Source organism: Chiroxiphia lanceolata, chromosome 24, assembly GCF_009829145.1.
Source record: "Chiroxiphia lanceolata isolate bChiLan1 chromosome 24, bChiLan1.pri, whole genome shotgun sequence".
NCBI lineage: Eukaryota > Metazoa > Chordata > Aves > Passeriformes > Pipridae > Chiroxiphia > Chiroxiphia lanceolata.
The window spans coordinates 6676302-6701880 of record NC_045660.1 but is presented as its reverse complement, the minus strand read 5'-3'; the positions used below and the strand labels follow the sequence as shown (position 1 = coordinate 6701880).

General features: G+C 52.8%; 1 protein-coding gene across 1 annotated transcript in view; it reads left to right on the top strand.

Moving 5' to 3' along the window:
* GRIK3 (glutamate ionotropic receptor kainate type subunit 3) overlaps positions 1–25579 on the top strand; it is a 93266-nt gene that overhangs the window by 57598 nt on the left and 10089 nt on the right. Inside the window, exons 6-12 of the mRNA XM_032709890.1 lie at positions 1638–1811; positions 3597–3740; positions 6130–6237; positions 9751–9864; positions 12998–13201; positions 20528–20751; positions 24575–24693. Of these exons, the coding sequence (XP_032565781.1) occupies positions 1638–1811; positions 3597–3740; positions 6130–6237; positions 9751–9864; positions 12998–13201; positions 20528–20751; positions 24575–24693 (1087 nt within the window). The remainder of the gene's footprint in view (positions 1–1637; positions 1812–3596; positions 3741–6129; positions 6238–9750; positions 9865–12997; positions 13202–20527; positions 20752–24574; positions 24694–25579) is intronic.

Here is a 25579-nt window from a genome sequence, read left to right as displayed (position 1 = left end):
GCACAGCCCCATCCCAGAGCACAGCCCCATCCCAGAGTACAGCCCATCCCAGAGCACAGCCCCAACACACAGCACAGCCCATCCCAGAGCACAGCCCCATCCCAGAGCACACCCCCATCCCAGAGTACAGCCCATCCCAGAGCACAGCCCATCCCAGAGTACAGCCCATCCCAGAGCACAGCCCCATCCCAGAGTACAGCCCATCCCAGAGCACAGCCCATCCCAGAGCACAGCCCCAACACACAGCACAGCCCATCCCAGAGCACAGCCCCATCCCAGAGCACACCCCCATCCCAGAGTACAGCCCATCCCAGAGCACAGCCCATCCCAGAGTACAACCCATCCCAGAGTACAGCCCCATCCCAGAGCACAGCCCCAACACAGCACAGCCCATCCCAGAGCACAGCCCCAACACAGCACAGCCCATCCCAGAGCACAGCCCCAACACACAGCACACCCCCATCCCAGAGCACAGCCCATCCCAGAGTACAGCCCCAACACAGCACAGCTCATCCCAGAGCACAGCCACAGCACCTCATGCTGTATTTCACCTCTTTTTCCAGGCCCTTGTGAGAGCAGTGAATGTCTCTCCCATACTCACCCCCCACCCCATCACAGAGGACAATGCTGTTGCCCTCCTGCCTCCCCCCTTTTTACTACCATTAAATGCCTGCAGAAGTTGTTCAGGGCAAGCCCTGATTAAATATGTCCCATTAAATATGTTCCCATTAACAAAGCCATTACACACCTCCTGCCTGCTGTCTCCACTCATTCCCTGGCTCAGCCCCTCGGAGCTGCCTGGATTTGGGGAGCAGAGCAGCTGGACATGCTCCTGCCCTGCTGTCCAACCCCAGGCTACTCAGACTGGTTCCTGAGCACTGCAGTTAATCCCTGAACTGAAGCTGATATTCAGACACGTGGAGAGCCCAGAGCTGCACAGGAGCAGTGCCCCCAGTGCCCCCCAGTGCCCCCAGTGTCCCCTCAGTGCCTGCCAAGCGATGCTCACGGGCCAGCAGCCAGCAGAGCCGAGCACTGCCTGGCTCTGGGCTCTTTACATCCTATAAAGGGCACCCTCATTCATCTGCAGACTGTGTAGGCTGGTCGGAATGTCAAGAAATGCGTCTTAGTTCCTCTTTGATAGTCTGCAAATTGGTGTTCTGCATTCAGAGTGACTCTGTCATCCACAGCACCCCGTGGGCTTCAGCACTCCCAGCAAATCCTTCGTGGAAAGGCCCCTGGGAGCTTCAGATACAGGAGTTCTGCCTTATCCTCCCTCCCTGGGTCGCAAATCTCTTTTTTCAGGGTCACAGGCAGTGATTCTGGTTTTCTCCCCACAATTTATTTGTCTCTTTCATGCAGAGAGTGAGTTCTTTGGCTCTTTGGTAGGAGTTCCCTTACGCTGTGTGTGTGGGAATCTGCACATACGGCACCCAAATTCCACCAACACCTCCAAGCCTCTGCAAGCAGAGAGTGATGGCAACAGACGGCACAATCCTCTGAATTCCTGAGGGATGTGTCCTCCCTCCCACCTTCTGAGGGCTCCGCTGTCTCGCTCCAGACACAGACACGAACCGACGCAAAAAACTCAAACAAAACAAAGCTAAACAAAATGTTTAAACCGGTTTCTCTCTTTTAAGGATCTTTATGCATTAGACCTAGAACCATATCGCTACTCTGGGGTGAATCTGACCGGCTTCCGGATCCTCAACGTGGAGAACCCCCACGTGTCCTCCATCATCGAGAAGTGGTCCATGGAGCGGCTGCAGTCGGCGCCCAAGGCGGAGCTGGGGCTGCTCGATGGAGTGATGATGGTACGGGGGGTTCGAACAGGGCACGGGGGCTGGGGGCAGGAAAGGCAGGAACAGTTGTTAAGACCAAAATGTTACTTTTATTGGCTCTTGCACCGGTAACAACTCACCCCAGGTGTCTGCCCCGAGGTAGTTTCTTGCCTTCTGCAATAACTGCCCCTCCAAGCAGCGAGTCTGGCAGTGGAGCCCGAACCCCACTGCTGTGTTAATGCTCCTGCTCAGCCCCAGCTCCCAACAGATCTGCCCCCAGCAGAGGCAGCCAGGCCTGTCCCGGGGCTCCAGCTGCCATCCCCCCTCAGCCCCAGGACAGCAGCACTGGCTCTGTGCTGGGAGCACTGGCTGGGCTGGGCTGAGCCGGGCAGTGCTCAGGTTGGTGCAGGGACAAAGCACCAAAGCACTGCCCGGAGATGGGCTGTGCTGCAGTTTGATGACTCCTTTTAGGATCTGATGGCAGCTCTGCTCCGCTGAGTTACTGCTCGGAAGGTACAGCACCTGCTCGCCCATCTGTCTTCCCTGCGAGGCCGTCCCCGACCCCGCAACTGCTGACTGCTCCCTCCTTCCCTCCCTTCAGCTCTGCCAGCACCAGCCTCCCAGACTTTCACCTTGAAATGGCTGCTCGGATCCCTCCTGTTCCTTTTGTTGTTGGAGGAGCCCACACAGCCCCCTGGCTCCCCTGCCCAGCTGAGCCCCCAGTGCCACCTCCTTCCCCAGCCCCCGTGTGCTCCCTCAGAGGGAGCTGCCTGGGATTTGTGTTTGCCAGGTGTCCATCCAGTGGGGGCTCGGGCTCAGCTGGGCATTGCAGTCTGTAATTCCCCATGAAATTTCCTGGACATGTCCTTGCCCTGCTCTTCCCCAGCCCTAAATTCACAAAGCCTGTCCCTGCTGTGGCCCTCACCCCCCCACGGAGGAAGGTCAGGCTCCTGCTCTTCATGCTCGGGTGCTGAGGGAAGGGAAGGTCAGGGGATGGCTGCCAACACTGGAGGATATTCTCCATGGCTACGTCCTGTTAGATGTTTGCCCAGTTATTTGCTATGTTATTTTGGTTTATTGTGGTTTATTGTGATGCTGCTACACTCACATCTGTTTTGTGGCTCTGTGAAGCCAGCAAATAATGCATTTTCACTAGGAGGTCTTACCACATTGGAGTGAAAAATAAATCCAGTTCTCTTGATCAGTGTTTGGAGGTGAGATAGGGCATCTCAAATTGAATCTAAAACCATCATATTACATGGAAGAAAAAAAAAGTTCCCCCTAGTTGAAATCACTGAAATGCTGAAATATGTTACAAATTCACAAGGTCCTGATTTTGGTGACAGTTTGGATCATTTTTGAAAAATTCTGTGCCCATAAACAAGCCATTTAACATCCCCATTTCTTATTTTCCCATGTATAAAATAGTGTGGAAAATATGTTCTCATATAGGGGTTTTTTTTGCACTCAGACAAAACAGACTCAATAGGAAAACTCTGTTACTATCTTCCACATTTAGAAATCGCTGCCTCCCTGTTTGACACCACAGCAGGAAATGTGCAAGAAACAACCAGAATAGCTGCTCACAGACAAATGACACTTCTAAAATTACTGATTTTAGACAGAACTCCAAGTTTTTGGTCTAAAGAGCCAAGGGATAGTCGGTGGGACACGGACAGAGGAACCCTGGGGTCTGTGGGTGTTGGCAGGAGGTAACTCAGGGAGGGTTCCACCTTCTCCTACGACACCTCACGGCCCCCCCGAGTGCCCCCTGGCTCGGGGGCCACTATGGCCACCCTACTGCTGCCCTCCCTTTAGACAGACGCTGCCCTGCTGTACGACGCCGTGCACGTGGTGTCCGTGTGCTACCAGCGCGCCCCGCAGATGACGGTCAACTCCCTGCAGTGCCACCGCCACAAGGCCTGGAGGTTCGGCGGCCGCTTCATGAACTTCATCAAGGAGGTAAAAGCGTGACTGGCGACCACAGCAGCTCCCACCAAGGCAGAGCCTCCCCAGCAGGAGGGGCCTGGCTGTCCCCTGGCTGGGGGTGCCGGCACGGGGACGGGGGGAGAAGGCTCGGCGGGTCCAGGGTTAGGAAACATCCCCTGCCCGGGCAGGTTCAGCTGGGTGGAAACACAGACACACACCAGGCTGCCGAGGGCACCCAGAAAGAAAAAACCTCTGCCTTCAAAATAACACCCATGCAGCCACACCAAAACATCCCCTAGGAGCTGAAACCTCCCATGTGTCGCTGAGACTGGCCCTGAGGTGCACATTCAGTCTGCAAAAACAAGCCCTCACCTAAGGAAAAACAAAGGCAGAGCTGGAAGGAGACACTGCACACCCTGTGAGAGCCCTCTTTGTGATAAGCCCCTTATTTACCCCAAGTGCTTTTTAAACTTCTGCACCTGTGGCTCTTCCCATGGTGAGCCAAGGGATTGGCTGCTGTGTCGGGTGTGTGACTGGGCCACACTTACAGGCTGGGTATAAAACCCTCTGAAGTTTTCAGAGAGAAGAGCAGAGGACACTGTCAGTTGTTACTGTGGTCTGTGCTGCTGTGTCACCTGCTGAGCCCAGTGGAGCCATCGGTGCCATGAGACTGTGCCCACCCCAGCACTGCTGGAGCTGCACGTGGAGCACACAGAGCCAAGGGAGGAGAACAGGAGAACAGTTCCCACTGCAGAGAGAGAATGAACTTTTCCCTTAACAGGCACTGAGGATGGAATCTCTCCTCTCCCTGCCTCTCTCTCCTTTTCCATGCTTTGTTCCCTCTGCAGAGCATCACTCCAGCTGGCTGCCAAAACAGAGTGTAAATAATTTGTTTGGTTGGCTCCTTTTGCAAATCACCCCGCGCCTCACACTCCAGTGCCTGCCTGTTGTTTTCCTCTCTGGCACCGTGTCAGCCCGTTGCAGGGATCAGCCTCGTCCCTGCTGCAACCAAACACACCGGCACTGCTCCCTCCAAACTCCTGAGGCCAGAGCGGCCCCGGGCTGGGCCCTCAGCCCCGGGCTGGGCCCTCAGCCGGGCTGTGCAGCCCCACGGGAGCTGCCGGGCTCCACACGCAGCTGTGTTTGCTCCAGTCGGGCACGGCAAACATTCCGTGTTTTCCCTGGCTCCCGGGGGGCTCCACAGGCAAACCACCTGCACGCCCAAGTGAGCAAACACGAGGACTCCTGGGGGGCGAGGCTGGGAGCAGGCTGTCACTGCTCCTCAGGAATTAATGAGGGAGAGCCAGAGCAGCGGATCTGCTGGGAGACACACCAGTCATTCCCCCGAGAATGCACTGTGCCACTTCCATCACACGGGGACATTTCAAGCTCCCCCACCCATAAAGGAAACACGTTTCCCAGCGAGGGGAGCACACAGAGCTGTGCAGGGGGGACAGCCCGAGGCTCAGCTGGGGATGTGACTGCAGAGCAGCAAACCGTGGCAGCAGCCTGGCATTCCCAGGGGAGCATCCCCTCGGGATGGTGCTCCAGCACAGCCAGCACTGTCTGGGGCAGCACAGGCACTGCACACCTCCTGGTACTGGGAGCAGCTGGCACTGGGGCTCTCTCACCTCCTAAATCAGAGACATTAATTCTGGGGGTGCTGCAAAGTCTACAGTGTGAGAGAAACAGAATCCCAGAATAAGTTTGGTTAAACCGAGTTTAGGCATCTTTACCCCCAGGTCCTGCTCTGAACAGGATGAGCTCCCCAGTCAGATCAGGCTGTGCAGGACCTTGGCCAGCCAAGCATTGAAAATCTCCAGGAACAGGGTGTCTCCAGCCCCACTGGGCTCCTGCCTCATCCTTGTGCTGCCAAAGAGTGAACCAGGCACTCGGGCAGCACCCACCCCCAGACTCCTGTGCCCGTTTCCAAACCACAGAGCCTGCTTGCACAGACAAGCTCTTGGCCTCTTCTGCTCCACTTTCCACCTGGAAGGACAGAGGGAACCGTTCAGGCCATTTCAGCTTCCACACCCCTTGGAAGCAGCAGTAGGTTCGTGCACAAAGGGGTTGTTTCTGAACTCGAGGGGAGCTCCCTGTAGCCGGCCTTTATCAGCACCACAAGGATAAACAGAGCCACAAGGATGCCCTGATAAACACGAGTGTTTTCTACTGAGTCATCACATCCTGCAACAGCTGGTGAACACAAAAGGTGCGAACAGAAATGGTAGCAAGGACTGCAAGAGAGTTAAGAAAATCTCCAGCTCCGTCTGCAGCCTGAGCAGTGACGGGGGGATTATTAATTAATCAGGCTCTTTAGGGAGAAAGATCCAGCATAAGGACTAATTAAAAGAACATACAGTGGAGGGCAAAAGATTATTTATGATACCAAGTAACAGCCCTACTACTTTTTCTTGCACAGGCCCAGTGGGAAGGATTAACGGGACGAATCGTCTTCAATAAAACCAGTGGTTTACGGACAGATTTTGATTTGGATATCATCAGCCTCAAAGAAGACGGACTCGAAAAGGTAGGCAGGGCTTGTCTTATCTGCATGTGGCTGAGGCTAAACCCTGGTGCTCAAGCAGCAGAGAAATGGTTGGTGGTGTACTGATTCCAGGTTTCTGGGGTTTATATAAAAGGATATTCACTTTGTGGGATTTCTCAGATCCTTTTCCACGACTCAACCATGACTCACTCGCCCTGAAGCCAGAGTGTGGGATTACAGATTGCAGAAGTGCTTGTAGCACTTTCCTGGGATAAGGGAGGCAGAAGAAACTTTCTGAGCATCCAGTAACCCTTCCCTGCCCAGGCCAGGCAGGAATATCCCCTGTCCCACTCCCTCTTGCTGGCCTGGCTCACAAACCCTTGGCTCTTGCCAAGGAGGCCGCAGCTCTGGGGAGCATCACCTGGTGTGAATTCCCACCACGAACCTGCCCAAGGCTTGGGAATGGCACCGGCTGATTCCAGCCTGGATTTCGCAGGAGGATGCACTGGGTATTTTATTTTACCTAAGGGACAATAAGGAAAACAGCAAAGTTTGGTTTTGCCTGGCTGGCTGGGGGTGTCATGAGGGCCAAGGGCAAAAAGGCTGCAGCCTTGGATCCTCCAAATTAGTGCAAATCCCCTCTGGGCACAGAAATACGAGGCTGATGCACAAATCTGATCCCGGGTGTTCCTGAGGATTTAATTTCCTTTCCTTCAATTACTTTAAAAAAAAAAAGAAAAGAAAAAAGGCAACATGCAAGCCTTAAAGCCCTTAGAATGTGGGTTGCAAGGTGAGATCAGATGGTTGAAGACAGAGAGCAGTGAGTGGCTGGAGCAGCCGGGACTGTGATTCCCAAGGAATTCTGTGATCTGACCCCTCTGTGATGACTCTGTGTCCCCGTTCTGCCACAGGTGTCTCGCACCTGTACAGGAGGAAGTTGGCAGGGCAGCAAGGCCCCTTCCAGAGCAGAGTCTGCTTTCCAACAGGTACAAGGTGCCTCTGGCAGCCAGAACGGTGCTGGGCTTGTCACCTCTGGGCAGTGACAGGTTCTGTGTCCACGGGACACCCGGCTGGGAGCAGGGAGGGTTTCAATTAACTCTGCAGCACGTGGACCACGAGCACAGATGACCTTTCCAGGGAATTAATCACTCGGCACAGGGAGGCAGCCCCGGGGCTGGAGGCAGCCATGGATCAACCCTCCATTTGGAGGGGAGGGATCCTGCACCACGAGGCTCCTGAGGACCCTCCAGCCTGTGCCCCATCCTCCTTGCCCCCAGTTTGTTTTCCTTGGCTTTGGCAGGAATTGCTGCCACACTTTCCCCGACAGTAGCAGCTCCCTGCCTCAGTACAAGGTCACCACAGCCCTCTCTGCATGGGGAGCTTTTGGTGTCAAGTACAGAATAAAGAAAACATTACAAATCAACCCAGTGACCTCCAAGGAAGGAGGGGGGGGAAGATGCCACCGTCTCACAAGAACTGATCTTTGCAGCCTTGTTCCTGGAGTCTAAACCAAAAATAAACCAGGCCTTTTCCGAGTCCAGCAGCACCGACGCTCTGGAGAGCTCTGTTAGCTGGGTAATAGAAAACGTGCCAGTGCTTGACACCATGGGAACCCAAAGGTTCAGCAGAGCTGCAGCATCACCTGTCAAACCCCCTCCCCTCCCAGCTGGCACCAGCTGGATTTACTGCAGATCTGTGTCACATCAAGCCCACTGGAAGCCGCCAAACCCCTGCGCACCCCATCAGCTTTTGTCTCCAATAATTCAGAGATTTCACAGCTCCCACTATTATTTCTCTGAAAGCTTCCTGTCAGCTCCAGAGGGGTTTTAAAGTATCGATGTCAAATCTCTGTTGAAGCAGGGATTCTGTCAATAGTTAATCTGAACTAACAAAACACCAGCCCACAAACAAATCCCACCCGGATTGTGCATTATGTATCACAGCTTATGTTTGCTGAGCTTTAGGGCTGAACCCCTGATTCTCTCATAGCTCCTGGATGTTCCAGGGATTACAGGAGTATTAACGAAACCTAATTACGTGTAGTTTGACTATCTGACTCGCACAGTTCTCTTAATGCACTTTTTTCCTTTTTCTTCCCTTTTTTAATATCTTAAACTGATTAATTCAGTCTTAAGTGCCATGTATTTAATTTGTCTTAAAGAAAACGTAGCAAGGCAGAGGTGTCTGGAGCTGCAGTGCAGCAATCTGGGGCCTCTTGGACTTGCTTCTCCTTTCCCATTCACAATAATAATAATTTTTTGACATTGCAGCTGTTGTGTGATCCAAGGCAGAGATGGGGGATTGCTTCAGTTTTACCTGAAATATTTAAAACCTTTCACAAAGTTCGTGGAAACTCTTCTAGAATTTATGACACTTTTTTTTGCCAGGCAGCATTGCTCATTACAAAGTCTCTTTCTGGGGATGCAGTAAAACCAAGTTCTCCCCTTGGACTGCTGAAGAGGCTGAAGAATCTTAAAAACAGCAATAAATAAAAGATGGGAAGCTGCTGGCTCCCTGGTGGTTTGAGCTGGCTGCCTTTGGCTTCTCTGCGCGTCCCACCTCGCAGTTTGACCCTACAGATGGATCGTTCTGTTCCCATTTCCAGGTGGGGTTTGGTTTTTTCTCACTGTCAGTTTGGCTCTGTGGCCACCCTGCTCTGTTTGCTGGCAGCAGCCCCACATCCCTCCAGCCTTCCTGACATTTTCTCTCCCCGTCACAGTCCTTCATCCACTCCTGCCTTCAAAGTTTGTCCCAGAGCCTCCCCCGTACCCACAGAGATCAGGTTAACAGGTATAGCACTGCCCAGATCACTTCTGGTAAATAGAGACATGTTTGGCATTTCTGGATCAATAGACTTCTTCAAAGTCTAATAATTTATTAAATTTGACAGCTTGAGAGAAACAGAGCACCTGAAATGGAGCTGGTGTGCCTGTGCCATGCCTGGGTAGGGCTGCTGCCATCCCTTCCTCCGGATTTGCTGCCAGGACTGAGGCATTCCCCTGAAGGGTGGCCCAGGGCCCTGACAAGGGATGTGTTAGAAATGCCCACAGATGGCACAGAGGGCAGGAATGGCTCCTTCCAGGGATCTGTGGAGCTGTTTGAGTCATTTTTAATCCTCCCCACCAAAGCAAAGTGGTGGGGTAACAGAGAAGAAATAAAATGACCTCAGATTTGTGGTTATTCTTCTTTTGTTGTGCTTTATCCTTACCCAGATTTGACTCTTTAATGGGGTCTGACTGTTGCTCTGTGCAGTGCCTTTGCAAATTGCTCATTCATTCAGCCCCAGAATTCCAGTCTGTGGTCTCTGCCCATGCCCCTGAGCTGGCAGCAGCACAGGGACTGTGGAACCAGTGCCACTGGAGTGACCTGCAGCTGAAGGGCTGGTTCTCTTGGGTGAGACGAGATGGTAATTCCAGCTTTGCTGCTGTTTACTGTAGATGAAAGAAGGAAGTTCCCTTTTCCAGGCCAGTAGGATGCTGGGAGGAAGCGAGGAATGCAAGAAAGGGACTGAGGAACGTGAGGAGGGGGTTCACTCATTGGTTTGGTTTGTTTCAGGTGGGAGCCTGGAGCCCTTCCGAGGGTTTGAACATCACGGAAATCTCCAGAGGACGAGGCCCGAACGTCACGGACTCGCTGAGCAACAGATCTCTGATTGTCACCACAGTCCTGGTAGGCCTGCCTGTCCTTGTCCTCCCCCTCAGGGACACCCCATACCTCTGAAAACTCCTCTGAAAACTCACAGCCCCCAGCACAGATTGCGGGAGAGGCCCCAACAGGGCTGGGCTCAGCTGGGCACCAGAGTGCCCTGTCCCTGCACCAGAGTGCCCTGTCCCTGCTCTGGGGTGCCCTGTCCCTGCTCTGGAGTGCCCTGTCCCTGCACCAGAGTGCCCTGTCCTTGCACTGAGGTGCCCTGTCCTTGCACTGAGGTGCCCTGTCCCTGCTCTGGGGTGCCCTGTCCCTGCTCTGGGGTGCCCTGTCCCCAGATATCAGGGATATCAGGGATATCCAGCTCACTGCCGGGTCTCCCCCGCTCTCCCCCGTCGTGCTGCATTCTGTTCTCCCGCTCACTATTGGATCTGACAGCAGGCATTGGATCACAATGAGGTTTTATTGGCCAGCTAATGAATTATGACTGGTAGCATTGGGTCCCACATGGCTCGTGGTTTGTCACTGGGAAGCAACAAAACACATCAGCCAACCTGCCCAAAATGGGGCTGAGTTACGGGCTTGCCTTGGGAAATTTTCTGGCCCTTTTATGTTCCATGTTTTCAGGGAACATAAAGGTACAGACAGAACAGAGCCAGTGAGGATGCATTCCCCAGTCCAGAGCAGTGTGATCCGTCCTTCCCTTCCTGAGAGGATGTGACCTGATAAAGTGGGGATTTGCATCATGAAAGGAATAGGACTGAGAGTACCCAGAGGGGAACAGAGAAAGGGAACACCTGGTCCAGGGCAGAAGAAGGGCTGGAACCAGAGGTGTTGTGTCCCTCAGCACAGGGTGAGCAGAGTGGAAGCAGAATGTGAGCCAAAGGCAGATGCTGCTGCAGCTCTCCTTGCAAATCAGTCACTCCTCCTAACAAACTTCCCATCCACCACATGGCATTTGTTCCAATGAAAGATTTCCATGGCTGTGGAAAGGTCTGGGCCAGGGCTGTGGTACTCCCTGCACCTCAAAGGCCACACCATAATGCACATGGACGGGGCCAGGAGGGGACTGTCAGCCATCTGCCCTGGACAGGCTTTTCTCGGGCAGCATTTCCACCTCGTGCTCTGCGAGCGTCTACAAATTACATAAGGCACAGGGTGATATCAGTTCCCATTAACTGTGCCCCTCTGTGGGCCTGGGCACGTGCCATGGGGTACCCACCCTGGAGCCCCAGCCACCCTGTGATCCCTGTGCCTGCAGGAGGAGGGAACGTGCTCAGACCCGAGTTCTGCAGGAATTGCATTTCCTATACTGGAGTCTAAAATATAAAGTACAACCCTAAATGTTATTTGCATTTGCAACACCCCTTTGTACTTCTGCACTACTGTAAATGACGGGAGAAAAGCCAGAGGAGGAGCCTCTAAAAGGAAAAGCATGAAAGGTTATTTTTTCCCCTTTTGCTCATATTGCAGTGACTTGTTGGAAGAGAAATATTACCCCAGCAGCCAGCACTGCTCTCCCCAAGCAATATGGAAACTGTGAAGTTATGAAATTGAGGGCACCTTCACTGAGAAATCGATTAGCAAACCGAGAGAGCTTGTGAATTGGATGTCTGGCCATTTTCAGTAATAAATTGTGAAATAGTCCGTGAATAAGTGGTTCACAGAGTTCAGAATTACCCCCTAGGAAATGTTTGAGACCTGGAGATACATTACTGAAGCGAGTGGCGTCCTAATGTTCAGTGCTTCGGCTGTTAAATATGTATGTAATCCCTACAGCGCTTCCCAAAATTAATAGTGCTTTATGGCTGCTCTGGAGGCAGTGTATTTATATCAGGATCCATGGATTCAGCTGATTCCCAAACAAAGCACTAATTCCAGAGCAGAGAGCCGAGGAGGCGGCGGGGGAGAGCGGGACTGAGCCGAGCTGCGCGTGCCAGGCTGAGCTCCACGGGTGGGATGGGATCAGTCGGGCTTTAGAACTCTGCAAGTGGGGTCCAGGCACTCCCACGTCCCCCCCTGACCCTGCTGCCAGGCCAGACGGGCCCCCTGTCCCCTCCAGGGGCACACAGGTCCCGGGGCAGGGGGGCTTACAGGTGAGCAGAACCAGCAGCCTCCAGGCTGGCACAGTCCCACTCTGGGCCCTGAGCCCCTCCTTGGAGCCCACCCTGGGCAGGGTGCCCACCCCCACCAAGCCCAGCTCTAACCAGGGCTCCAGACCTCCCCTCCCGCCTCCTCAAGCCCCCCATCCCCGAGCAATCCCACAGGGGCTGGTCACCAGAGCAAAGCACGAGCCCTCCCCTCGCTGGCCACCCCCAGCAAGGGCAGGAGCCCTGCAGACACCCCTGATCTGAGCCACAGCCTCGCTGCTGTAGATGCTTCACCCTCCACTTGCCTTCCAGCCCTTGCCTGCTGCCCACCATCCTTTCCCATTTCCATCTGTCCTCCACACGTTTTTCCCTCGGGCTCCCCAGTGTCCCTCGTCCTCGGTGGCTGCCCAAGCCTGAGAGTCACCAAAGGGCTCTGGACTTCACTGTGTGACTTCACATGCCCTGCTGGAGGGGACAGACCCACAGGTCACCGAGTACTTCTGTCTCCCCTGTGCTGGGGCTCAGCTCTGCCGTGGTTCTGCACCCCCAGCCCTGCCAGGGCAGCTGTACCTGCAGCACAGGCACACAGAGCTTCCCCGGGCAGCAGCAGGGCCCCTTGTCCATCAGGTGGTGCCAGCACAGAGCAACACGAGCTGCATGGGAAACATTTTGGGGTGGCCCCAGCCATGCACAGCTCCCTCACCCCGAATTTCACCCACCAGCCCCCTGCTCGCTGCAGCTCCTGAGTGCAGGACTCAGGGGTGAGTTTGTCCTCCCCCTCTTTTACTGTTTCTAACACTTCATTTTCAGAGCATGAAATGGTTATTTTTCTCCCTGAAATCCTACCAAATGGAAAACAGTTGGCTGCTCAGAGAGACAAAATTAAATTTTGTGGGGTAAACAAGGTTGCTAATTAGCTGATGTGCTGTGCAAAGTTAATTTATTCTCAACATGTCACGGTGCCAGCCCTGCCTGAAGAGCTGGTGCCCGGTGGCTCGGGCTGACCCACAGGGGTGGCCCTGCCTCCAGCTGACCCTGATGGGGACTTTCTGCCTCCCCTGGTGCAGGAGGAGCCCTTTGTCATGTTCCGAAAGTCCGACACGGCCCTGTTTGGGAACGACCGCTTCGAGGGCTACTGCATCGACCTGCTCAAGGAGCTGGCCATCATCCTGGGCTTCTCCTACGAGATCCGGCTGGTGGAGGACGGGAAGTACGGGGCACAGGACGAGAAGGGGCAGTGGAATGGCATGATCAAGGAGCTCATCGACCATGTGAGTGAGGCCCCAGGGCAGTGCCAGGGTCGGCTGTGCTGGGCTGGCCCCAGGCTGGCCCTGGGCTGGCTGGCTGGGGTGGGACAGAGACCACTGCTCGCTGGCTCGGGACACCCACAGCGAGCTCCTGATCCCACCTGCTCCATGTCACATCAGCTGTCAGGAAAGCATCTTTGTGTCTGGCTCTTCCCAACATTCCCTTGGAACTCCTGAAAACAGCCATTCTCACTGCACAGAAATGGGCTCTGTGGCTCCCGAGGACAAACATGGGCCAGGGCACAGCACCAAGGAGGCTTGGGGACCCCAGGCATGTCCCAGACACAGGCCAGCCCAGTCCAGAGGAGGTATCCAGACTGCAGGAGCAGGTGTGCACTGGACAGTTTAATTTTTTATTTTCTATAAAAGCAACTTATTTTCTGAAGTCTCCTGGGACACAAAGCTCCCTCTGCCACACAGCAGCTGTGCTTCTCCTTCTGTGGCCACTTCCAAAACCCCATTAAACACCAGGGACCCTGCAGGGACAGCTTCGCTCCCGCAGCCGCCACAACGTCACCGAGGCTGAAACCGCCACTCGCGGCCAGAGCCTGCTCAGTTCCCTAATTAGATATCTTGCCTCCAGCACATCCTGTGATCCCAGGAGACCAGTTAGGGAGGTGAGGAAAGCTGGAGTTTTTATGAATATCTGATTCCCAGAGAAGGTCTCTGGAAGAAAAGCTGAGGACAAAATTCCTCTCTCCTCTCCCCAGTACAGGCAGGGCAAGAGCTGTAACACTGTGCTCTCCTCCTGAATGGCAATGTCCTGCTCCACTGGGGCACCCCTGGGACCACCTCTCCAGGTCCTGGCTACATTCTGAGCCCAAGGCCTAGGCAGCAAAGGCATAAAAATAATCCCCCATCTGTAGCATGGGGTACAGTTCCTGGGGGAGGAACATGTTTGCTGGGTGAGTCACTGCGTGCAGAGCTGGGGCTGGCTCGGGAGCCAGGCTGGGCTTCTGATCTGCCTCATCTGCCCTAAATGACATTGGACAACTTGCTTCTGTGCAATGCTTCCTCCATCTGTAAAATGCAGATGATAATGATTATGTCCCTTACAGGGACACGGTGACAGTCAGTTTGCAGCAGGCACTGCAGAGCTTGCCCGGGAGCAGGAGCACGGCAAGGGCACGTGGGGACAGCCCTGGGGAGCAGGACACTGCCTCACAGGGGAATATCCCACTGCCTGTGCAAACCTGTCCTGCTGGTTCTGCTTCTGGAAAGCTCCATGCAGCTGAAAATACAGATTTTATAGCCTCTTACTCAACAGCCTTGCCTGTCACACCGACAGTGCCCCAGCGGAAGGGCTGGCGCTTTGCGCTCCCAGTGATGTGTGTGACACAGATCCCAAACGACGCCCAGTGCCCGCTGTGCCCCTGGCAGAGCCCCCCAGGACACGGCTCCTGCCACCCCACACCCGCTGCCAGAGCAGGGATGGGGCTCCCACTGCAGAGGCTGCAGCACCGGGCTTGGAAGGAGCAAATCCCTCCACAGCAGGAAATAAGATACAGGGAATAGCAGTCACTGAGCCCAAACTGTGCCACCTCCACTGTCCTGCAAGATGCCACAGGGCCCTGGGGGCTTCAGCCATTCCCAGAGCTGTGCTCAGCTAAATGAAGCAGAAGGTTTGGGGAACAACCTCATTAACTAACACAAAATTTATGGTCAGCCTGCACTGTGGTGTTTTTTGGATAACTATTTAAAAAGCAAATTAACACGGAGCAGCCAGAAAGGACCAAATCCCCTCTTCTTGTAAGCTGTCCTCTGACAGAGGTGGAGCTCTGCACTCTGTCCTGTGAGGCTGAAGTGTGTCTGCAGGGGCTGATGACACTGCTGAGGCCCCACATGAAGCTATTAGTTCCCTGATCTACATGTCATTGCTTTTTACAGCAGTGTTTATGTAAAGCTTTAAAAAGTGAAATTGCAACCAGATGGGCCCTTCCTCAGCAGCATCTTCCCATGGTGTGGGGAAAGGAACAACCCATGGACACTGCAACGGGCAAGTTCAAGTTTATTTCACACCCAGGAGGAAAAGTGTTGCAGACAGCATTCAGATAGAGCTGTGGTGATGAAAACAGGGCTGCCCACACTGAGAATTTGTTATCTGGGCTGGCTTTCCTCCATGTTCAGTGTCCCCTTCTCATAAACCAATGGGGATCATTCAGGTGGGAAAATAAAGCAGATAGGATGTCGTGAGTTCCAAACAGCCAGGCCAAGATTAAGTCTGTGCTAAAGACCCACTTAACTCAGGAGATGGAGCCCCCAGGACTGCTGGGATGCAGGTGGGCTGAGCTGGGGTGGGCTCACAGAACAGCCTGTGCAGAGCAGGGGGTCCTCCTGGGAGGAAATGAGAGGCTAAAATGGTGATTGTTGTTGCTCAGAGAGCCTGGGAGCCCTGGGAGTGGCAGATTCTGCATGCCAGGAATAGCCTGATCCGAGGCTGAAACCTGGAGAAGACGGGCAGGGAAGGGGCAGCCAGTGCCTCGGGATGGCCTTGGCTGGGCTGGGAGAGGCACCCGAGAGGAGCTGGGCAGGGGCAGCCCAGGGGGTGACAAGAGCAGTGTCTGAGGGGTGGGTGCCATCACCCGGGGGTAAATCAGGCTCCCAGAGGGTAAATGAGGCCCGTGCAGGAGAGGTGTTTACACAGAGTGCTCTCGGCTGGCGCAGTCACGCATCCCCTCTGCTCTCTGATCCAGACATGCCTGGCCACAGGCAGGGATGCCTTGGGCTATGATCCTTTGTAAAATCCCTGCGTTTCTAGTCTGGCCTTAAGCATAAACAGGAAAAGCAACAGCAATCAGAGCAGGCACAGCACGACCCTGTCTGCCAGGTGCCTCGTGCAGCTGAACGCAACAGCCCTGCCCCGCTGCCTTTCATCTGCTGCTCGTCCTCAGCAGAAAAAAATCCCTGTTTTGAGGGAGTTCAGCCCATTCCCTGGAGAACTAACCTCTCCCCTCACCAGTCTACTGCTTATTGTCACCGCTCTGGCCATTCCTGCAGAGGTGCCTTCATCAGAAGGGCTGTGAGAGCTGAACTCGGGTATTCAGGGAGGTCTGGGGCACCCAGGTGATGCAGAGAAGCTCCCGAGCCCTTTATCCATAACAAACAGGGAACTTGATGACTGCCAAACCTCCTCCTTTCAGCAGCAGCGAACTGCTATTGATGTTTATTCATAGAAATTATTACTGATACAAGCAAAGCTCCACTGCACACCGTGGCCCATCCGTTCTGATTTATAAATTCCAGTTGTCTGGCAAAGCAACGCCTGCAAATCTTCCCCATTGTTTGTGGGCAGGATCCCATAAAACCAGCAGAATGAGTTGTTCTGGACATTTTGCACAAACTTGTTCACAAATAAAACTTGTCTTCTGCTGAAACGGTGCACATCAAATTGCCATTCAATCTGAAACTTCAGGTGGGAATAAAACAGGTATGGAAAATACCAGGGTTTCTAATGGAAATCCCTGCCAATGGTAACTGCAGAGGAGATGTAATATCCATCCTTAGGGACAATTCCTGATGGTTGATTTAACACTTTCACAAGAAGTGGACATTTACTGACAGCAGATTCTGGCAGAAATACATATTGCAGCACACTGCCAGCTCCCCATTAACGCTCCTGCACTGGTGGAGGTTCATCTCAAGTGTCGTGAACTGAGGCTTTGTCTGGAAGCCACAGAGCCAGAAATAGGGGAAAAAACAATTTCACTGGATGAAGTGCCCTCCACCTCTTGTTTAGACACTGCAGGACCTCAGCATTGGGGAGGGGATGGAAATGAGCCAGAGCAGCTTTTCCTTTTGTGCTGAGATCGTTGAATGGGTGGATTCATAACTGGGTCCTATTCAGGGATCGGATGATGGAAGCACTGAGGTGGATGTTGGGACCCCGAGTTCTCTGCATGTCTCTGCAAGTGTCTCTGGACCTGCCTGCCCCTCCCTGGCTGGTTCATCTGCCAGGAATCCCTAGGATAGGACTTGTCTCTCACAGTATGGCCATTCTCACCAGGATCTTTCAGCTTCACATCCCTCAGGTACAATTAATGGCAGCTCCAGCTCTGAAGAACTTCCTTAAAGTGAAGATTACAAGAGCCCAAACAGGACTTCATGGCTCTCATTCCTCCTCTTCAGCTCACAGCAAGGTTTTCCCTGCCGACATCTGTTCTTAATTCACCACTGATATTGAATAAATTCAATGACAAAAATTATGTCTAAATGAGGACTGAGATTGCCAGAGCAGCCATTAAGAGCTGGAGTCAGACAGTTAACACTAACCCTGCTTCCCTGGAGCATCCCTGCTCCCAGGGAGTGTTCCCCTGTCCCTGGGCAGGCTCAGGGCTCCCACAGAGCACTCCCACACCTGCCCCAGCAGCAGCCCCTCATCTGGGCACAGGGAACAGGAGCAGGGCACGGCAGCCAAGCGAGCAGAGCAGGGAGGGGACAGAGATGGAACCCAGCACAGAAGGCCCAGCACTGGCAGTGGCAAGAGAGACCAAGGGAGGACAGTGTTGGTGCTGCCAGACAGACACCTGGATAACAATTAAAGCAGTAAAACACACACTATTTCTGTCTCTCAGGCAACACACACATGATTAGTTTATGTAAATACCTAAGGCAGGTTGGCAAAATAAGCACAGAGGCAGCTTATTTTCTTGGATAAATATTTGTCTGGGTGCTCACACTGTTGGGCTCTGCCATGACCAGCCCTCACCCACGGCCCCGCTCCGGCCAAGGGCGGGCACTGCAGGATTCCCACAGTGACCACGGCTGTGTGAGAGCTCTTCTGACCCACAGGCCACATCCCTCTGATAGCTGAGAACTTGGAGATAAGGTTTGGCACTTTCTGATAAAAGCCAAATACCTCTGCAGCGAATGTGATCGTCCCTGTGCTGAACGCCCGGTGAACCCGCAGCCGTTCCAGCCAAGTGGAAATGCTGTAACTGGGGGAATGAGGAGATCCAAACCCTTCGAGGTGTGCTGGAGAAGTGTCTGCATTTGGTGTGTAGCTGCCTCGGCAAAACTCATCTTTTTGGCCTCAATTCAGCAGAACACTTAAGAACATGTACAGCGCCTGGAAGGCGTGCAAGCTCCAGGAAAAGAGAGGCATGGGCTTAAGTGGTTTTGCTGGACAAGGGCCTTTAAGCCACTGGCACTTGCTCTAATTCCTCATTTTCAATAAAATCCACCTGACTGTGCAACAGCACAAGAGTCAGGGCTGAGTGAAGGAAGCAGCCAGAGCCTGGTAATTGACTGCCCAGTTTGGAACGTCAGAGCACGACAAATCAAAGCTTCATCCTTGGTGGGTTTGATTTAGATCCTCTCCGTCAGCAAACCTTTAATTAGAGGCCACCTTCAGAAAGATCTGCATTGATAAAAAGGATATGGAACTGCAGCCCTGCACTGCCTCTAATTGCTCAGGACACACCCCAGCCCGGGCTCCCAAATCCATGCTCCGTCCTGCCTGCGTGTGACATTCCCTGCAAGGACACGGGCTGGGAGCACATCTCAGGAACCGATGGAATGACACAGTAAAATTTTATTTCTGCACTAAAAGCAGTTGGATCCCTGGGTGTCCATGCAGATTTCTCTCTCTTCATTTTCCGTGGCAAAGCACAAACTCCAGGCTGTTCCTTTGCTCACTGTACCATTGTGACAAATTTGGCTGAGGATCCTTCAGCCCGTCCCTTGGCCAGCGAGCTCTGGCCACAGAACTGCTCGTTTGTTCCCTCCTTCAGAAAAACTCGGAGCCAAATCCTTCAACATCTCCTTCACTTTTCCCTGGTGAGTCAGGACACCCACACAGAAGTGATGGAGGAGGGAAAACGCTGCATTTCTTTTGCATTTCTGCCTTGTGACTGTGGGGAGCACTAAGCCAAAACTTCCAGGTGTGCTGTGAGGTTGGGGGAGCAGCCGAGCTCCAAACCTGCCAGGACATTCCCACCTCAGGCTGAGCAGCCACCACTGCCTGTCCACTTCCAAACCCCTGTCCTTCAGCCTCCATCCATGTCACCACAACCACAGGTGGCACACCAGGCTCACCTGGAAAATATTGTTCCCATTTTCCCCAAGTTTTAACAAGTGCCAGTGACTGAAATGGGCTGTTTCTGTACCAACCTGGTTTAAAAACCTATTTCCATTTGAAAAGTGAGAAGGAAAGGGAACCAACCAGGGCGCAGCTGGAGAACCATATTAGAACAAAATACATCCCTTTTACCCTTGTTACAGAATTCCTGAAGCTCTTCTGTTCAGGCCCTCTGAGGCTGCACTCATTGGAGAGGGGATCCCTTTCACACTCACACACACACACGGGTAATGAACAACAGCTCTTGTAGAGATTCTTCTTAGAGTAAAAGGCCCAGATTCCTCTATTTAAAAATGTTCCACTGACTTTCATCACAGATTTGGAAGGCCAAATAAGACCATTTACCTGAGCTTCCCCCCAGCACAGGCCAGGGATCTGCTCCAGTTCCTACAGTGAACCCCCAGTTCCTGCTGGAGCAAAGCATGTTCCAGCTAATATTGATTTAAACTTTGTGAGTAATGACAAATCCACTACATCTCTAGGTAATTATCACTCATGGGTAATGCAGAATTTTAATTTTCAGAACCAGATGTTAAATAAATCTTGCACGAGCTCCTGGCACGGGGGGAGGCTCTGCTCAACTTCAGAGCTATAATTTATGTGCCTGCATTTCCTCGGAAGTCCACAATCCCAAAGAGTGGTTTGCAAAGCCCAGGCAAGGCGGGTGACATTGAGAAAGCCTTGGATGTATTTTCTTGTGGCTTTTTTAAGAACCTGGGTGAATATTTAATGAGAGGAATGAACTGAGCTCTGAACCAATAGGGTGTATGTGGTCACTTGATGAATTAGCACAGAAATCAGTAAAACAGCACAAAAGGAAGGACAACAACAACAACCCACCCCTGCTACGGTGAGTTTACACAGAGTTGCTCTCTGCTTAGAGTCCCAGGGTGAGGAGGCACAGTGAGGGTCACTGACACTGTAACACCACGAAATCAAATTTTTCTGACCAGTTTGGAAGAGCTGCAGAGGCTGTCACACCTCCCTTTGGCTGCACAGTTTCACATCACAAATCATACACCCCACATCTGTATTTCACAGCACGTGTCCCCAAGTGCAACAGGAGGGGGGAACCCCAAGGCTGCACTTGGGGCACTTTTTGGCCCATTTCTGCTGTGTGAGGGCTGTAGGTGTCTCTGAGGAGATGGAAACACCTCAGCTTCTAACTCCTCCTTTCCTTCTCGCCCTGTCCCCTCCCTCTGTGCTGCTCACAGAAAGCTGACCTGGCCGTGGCTCCTCTCACCATCACCCACGTCCGGGAGAAAGCCATCGACTTCTCCAAGCCCTTCATGACGCTGGGGGTCAGCATCCTGTACCGGAAACCCAACGGGACCAACCCCAGCGTGTTCTCCTTCCTCAACCCCCTCTCTCCCGACATCTGGATGTACATCCTCCTCGCCTACCTGGGGGTCAGCTGTGTGCTCTTTGTCATAGCCAGGTAAGGGGACACACCAACCCCGCGTCACCACTGGGATCTGCTCAGGGGCTGCTTGCTCTCACACACTGCCAGTAGGAAAGAATTTTAAAATGCACTTTCTTTCATGATCTTGGAAATTTTGCTGCCTTTCCATCTCATCAGCCCCTCCCCAGTACGTGAAGGATAATTTTCCTGCTCTGTGTCGTTCTCCATTCACGTCCTGTTCGATCACTGCTCACACCCCTCCCCAGCCTCTCCTGGATCCTGGACACAGCTCCCATCTCCCACACCCTGCTGGCTCCTGGACACAGAGCTCCATCTCCCACACTGTTTGCTGCTCCTGGCTCTGATCCCTCCACCAGCAAAGCTCCTGCAAACCCTCCCTGATATCAAAAGACTGGAGAAGCCATCGCCACAGATCTGACAATGTGTCTGTTTACAACACTAATATGCATCTAATTAGCATGTTTAAATCCTCTATATTTAAAATCAGAATTTGCATATATTTGCATGTGTTGTTAATTCCACAGAGCCTTTGATGAGACACAGTCCAGGGATGCTCTCAATCCATGATCCCACCTTTTAAACCAGAACAAGGCACTCACCCCCCCCGGGGCAGCCGCCCTCCCCGGCCACACACAGCCCTCCATGGAATATTGTGCATAAACACCATATCCAGGGAAGATTCCTCAGCCCAGCCTGCAGTCAGACACTCATCTCTCACTACTGCCCATCGAACTGATACCAGTGGGGCCTTCAGAACCCTCCCTGCCACCAGCTGAAACCCCTGGGAAGACTGCGGGGGCTCCAGCGGGGCAGGGTGAGGCCCTCAGTGGTTCTGCTTTGTGACAGAGAGAACCAGATGTTCTCAGCAAGAAAAGATTCTCATCTGGCAAAATGGACCCAAGGCAATTACGAGCAGGAGAAATCCTGGGATGAGTGGCAGAAAGCCCCTGGCTGTCTGTCCCTGGGCAGGACACAGCTGGGTGGGCTCTGCTCCCACAGCACTGCTGCCTTCAGTGCCACCGAGCACCAGGCTGCCTGTGCAGCCCACAGTGGCAATTCAAACACAGTTTTATATTCATGAGCTTATTTTTCCCAACTCATAATGGCCAGATCCAGCCCAAATTGTCCAGACCCCACTTATAAAGCATGTTAAATGTGCAAACTGTATCTGCACATAAAATACTGCAGCAAATACTGAGGAAAGGCTGAAGGAAATGCTGGGACAGGCCCTGATGAGACATCACCTTGCACAAACAGGGACATCCAGATGCTCTGTCTGAGCACAGTGGCTCTGCCCAGCCTTGGCTCTCTGCCGGTGCTGAGGGATAAAAACCTGGAGAACTATGGTTTTTTCTCTGTTTTTGTTCTGAAATGAGCCTCAGCATCTCCCTGCATCACATCAATTGCAATGAAATACTACAATTTTTCTCTATCAGGCCATTTTTGGCTGAAATCCAACACATAAAATATTGCGATTACTGTTTATTTTTCACTTGTTTTGTTCCTGACATTTCTTCTGTCATCTTTCTTTCAAAGAACACCAAGTATTCAGGGTAATTAAGGTTCTGCAGGAATGATCTTTTAACACATAGAGATGGAAAGCAAGAGATTTCACAGGGAAAATATTTACTGCGTTCAGAAGTAATGGAAACAATATCTGCCTTTGACCCCAGCAAGGCCTCTGGAATTCAATTCTCAGAAGGAAACCGCAGTCAAAAGAGCAAAGCCTTAATTCAAAGCCATGAGTCTCTGGAACCAGGCACCAGAGTCCTCTGCTCCTGCCACAGCCATTGGTCAATGCCACTTAAAACCGATTCGGGGACTATTTAGAGGCAGGCAAAGGATGGATTTGATCCATTTCTCCTTTAATCAGTCTTTCAGTCCTTTATTGATGGAGCCCTTGCTCCCAACCCCCACCCCTCGGGTGCACAATGGGGCAGTGGGTTCATTATCCCTCCTCATTGCACTGAGGGCTGGGTCATCCACAGGGAATTTCTCTGGAGATGCAATTTAGACTCAAAAGTATTTTGCATTAGGACTTTAAAACTTCTTTGAAATGCTTCCATTTCCCGGCCAAAAAAGGCCAAAAGAGACAAGGAAACAATCACAGTTTTTGATGGAACACTCCTCTGAGCCCATTGGGCACCTGTGGGCGAGGGAATCCATCCATGGAGCATCCTGAGCTCCCCATGGATTGTGGCCACAGCTGCACGGGGTCAGTGAGCTCCTCTCCCTCCTTCCTTCGTTACCTCTTGCTTCCACTAATGGTTTCACTGCTCAGACTGTCGCTGCTCTGCAGATTTCTGAATATTTCTCTGTCATTTGAGCAGCACCAGTAGGTTTTTGCTCAGAGACCTTGAAGTTCTCCAGCGTGTCATCTCGCCAGGCTCATTGATCTCACCCATTCCCTTTCTGTTTCATAGTGTTTCACTGGCAGCCCAAGAAAGTTTTAATCTAATTCCTGAATTCTGGCTTTATCCAGCAGAAAAGGTTGAGGTGCCATCCTTTATCCAACTCTGGTGTGATTTATAACCAGTTACAAGGAATAAGCAGCATGTAAAGCTGGGTCTGAGTTCAGCCTGGTTCTTGTTTCCTTGCTGATTTCCTCTGATTTAAAAAGCAGAGGTGGGCAGCAAGGACAGCCCAGCCACTGCCTGAATGAACAAGCAGGACTGTCTGGGTGAGCAGAACCTCTGGTTCCACACCCCCAACCCAGGGCAGGGAACGGCCCCGCTGCAGGAGGTGAGATAACTCAGAGCAGAGGAGAGGCTGTTGAACTGTACATTGCACGTGGAAAATAGGAGCAGGAAGTGGGACAGCTGAGCCCAGGGTGACCCTTTCCAAAGGCACGAGCAGAGCCTGGTCCATCCCCCGGGATGGTCCATCCCCCACACCCTCCCATGCCTGGCCCTGCTCTGGCCACGGGACAGGATTCCAGCTCTGCCCCCACGTGTGCCAGGGGCAGGTTTCAGTGCCAGCAGGGACCTGGCACAGAGCTGGGGCCCTTCTCTCCAAACACATCCAGCTCTGTGAGCGAGGGCACCCCTGGAAGTGAGCCACAAACTGTCTCCTTGGGTGGTGGCGCATCTGGCGGAGAATTACAGAGGGAAACATCTCCTGACACAGGCTGTGGGCTGGGCTCTGAGAAGGGGCTGTTGTGAATCTCCAGGGATTCCAGAAGGAAGCGGAGATGATAATTAATGCCTGGTTCAAAAGCAATTATACCAATTATGTTTTTAATTTAATCTCTGCAAAATTTGGGACTCTCAGAAAATGTAAATAAACAGCTCTAAAAATATTAACGTCTCTCCTGTTGAGCATCCTCCCCAGATCCTGGCTAAACGAGCTTGTTCCCAGCAGTGCTTTCCTGCCAATCCTGGGCAGGATTTGCAGAGATGTTCACAGGAAATTATCTCATTTTTGCTCAAGTACTGCAGGGCCATCCACGGAAATACATCCCCCCTGCAGGGAATAAGTTTCTCCCACCACCTGCTACAGGGCCAAGTGTCACAGCAATCCACAGGGAACCTGCACCAAATTCCACTGTTCTGCTGGTGCCCTGACTGGGCAGAATTCCTGCCTGTCAGGACGGTGGACAGTTCTGCTTCTCACTAACTTGAGTCCCACTCCAGTTCCCACATGCACCGCTGGGAGAATCCCTGAAATACCACCGTTTGTCCCAGACACCTCTGCAGAGTCAGAATCTCTCACAGACCTCCTGCCAGGGGCTCAGCAGCCCCAGCCTGGCAGCACCAGAGGCACTGAGGCCCTTTTTCTCCTGCTCCTTCAGGATCCTGTCCCACCACACCCCGACTAACCCCCTCTCCCTGTGCTGCAGGTTCAGCCCCTACGAGTGGTACGATGCCCATCCCTGCAACCCGGGCTCGGACATCGTGGAGAACAACTTCACCCTCCTCAACAGCTTCTGGTTTGGGATGGGAGCGCTGATGCAGCAAGGTAGGGCAGCACACCCTGCCTACCCCAGCCCCTTGCCCAGCACCCACTTGCCAGTGTGGCTTTTTTAATTTAAAATTTGGGTTGTTTGCAATCTCTCAGCCCCACAGTGCTGAGCACCCACCACCACGCCCTGAGGGGGAACCCTGCCTTCCTGTCCCTCAGCTGCCTCATTCACCCAACTCAGCCACATCCCACAGACCTGTAAATTCCTATTTCTGTTCATTCAAACCCTTTGTTCCATTTCAGGATCTCTGCCCTGGCTTGCTCTGTTCTAAATTGACTTTCCCAGCAGACAGGGTGTCTTGCCCTCTGCTCTGTCCCCATTTTTTCCCTGCCCTGGTCATTCTGAGCAGTGTGAAGTGGCCTGAAGCTCCTGGTGAGGAGCTCCCTGGGAGCCCCTGCCTGGCAGCCACTGCGTGAGGGGACTGGTTTCAGTGTCCCTGGTGTGAGACACTCCTATGACAGGGCCTTGGGAATGGGATATGGATGGGATTACACTCGTGTGCATGCACGGAATAGAGCAAAGGGAATACAGAGAGATGGAATGAATAGAGTAAATCTGTTCAGAAGGCAGCAGGGGGGGAGCTTGGGAGCAGCTCTGAATAAGGAACGAAATTCAGCTGTGATCTAATTGCAGAAAATCCAGGAATAGAAATAAGTGGAAATGTCAAACATTTGTCACACTTTAATTTACCGTGTACCAGTAGTTATGCCCAGAGAGCAAAAGCAGCACAGCACTGGCTCGGTGCAGGCACAGAGCTCCTGCCTGTAATAGAGATTCCTCCTGGATCTCGGCTGCCCTCGTGGACTGTGACAGTTCCCAGCAAGATGGTTTAGCAAGATGAATCATCCCCTTATCAGATGCTGATAAATGAAAAGAGCTGTA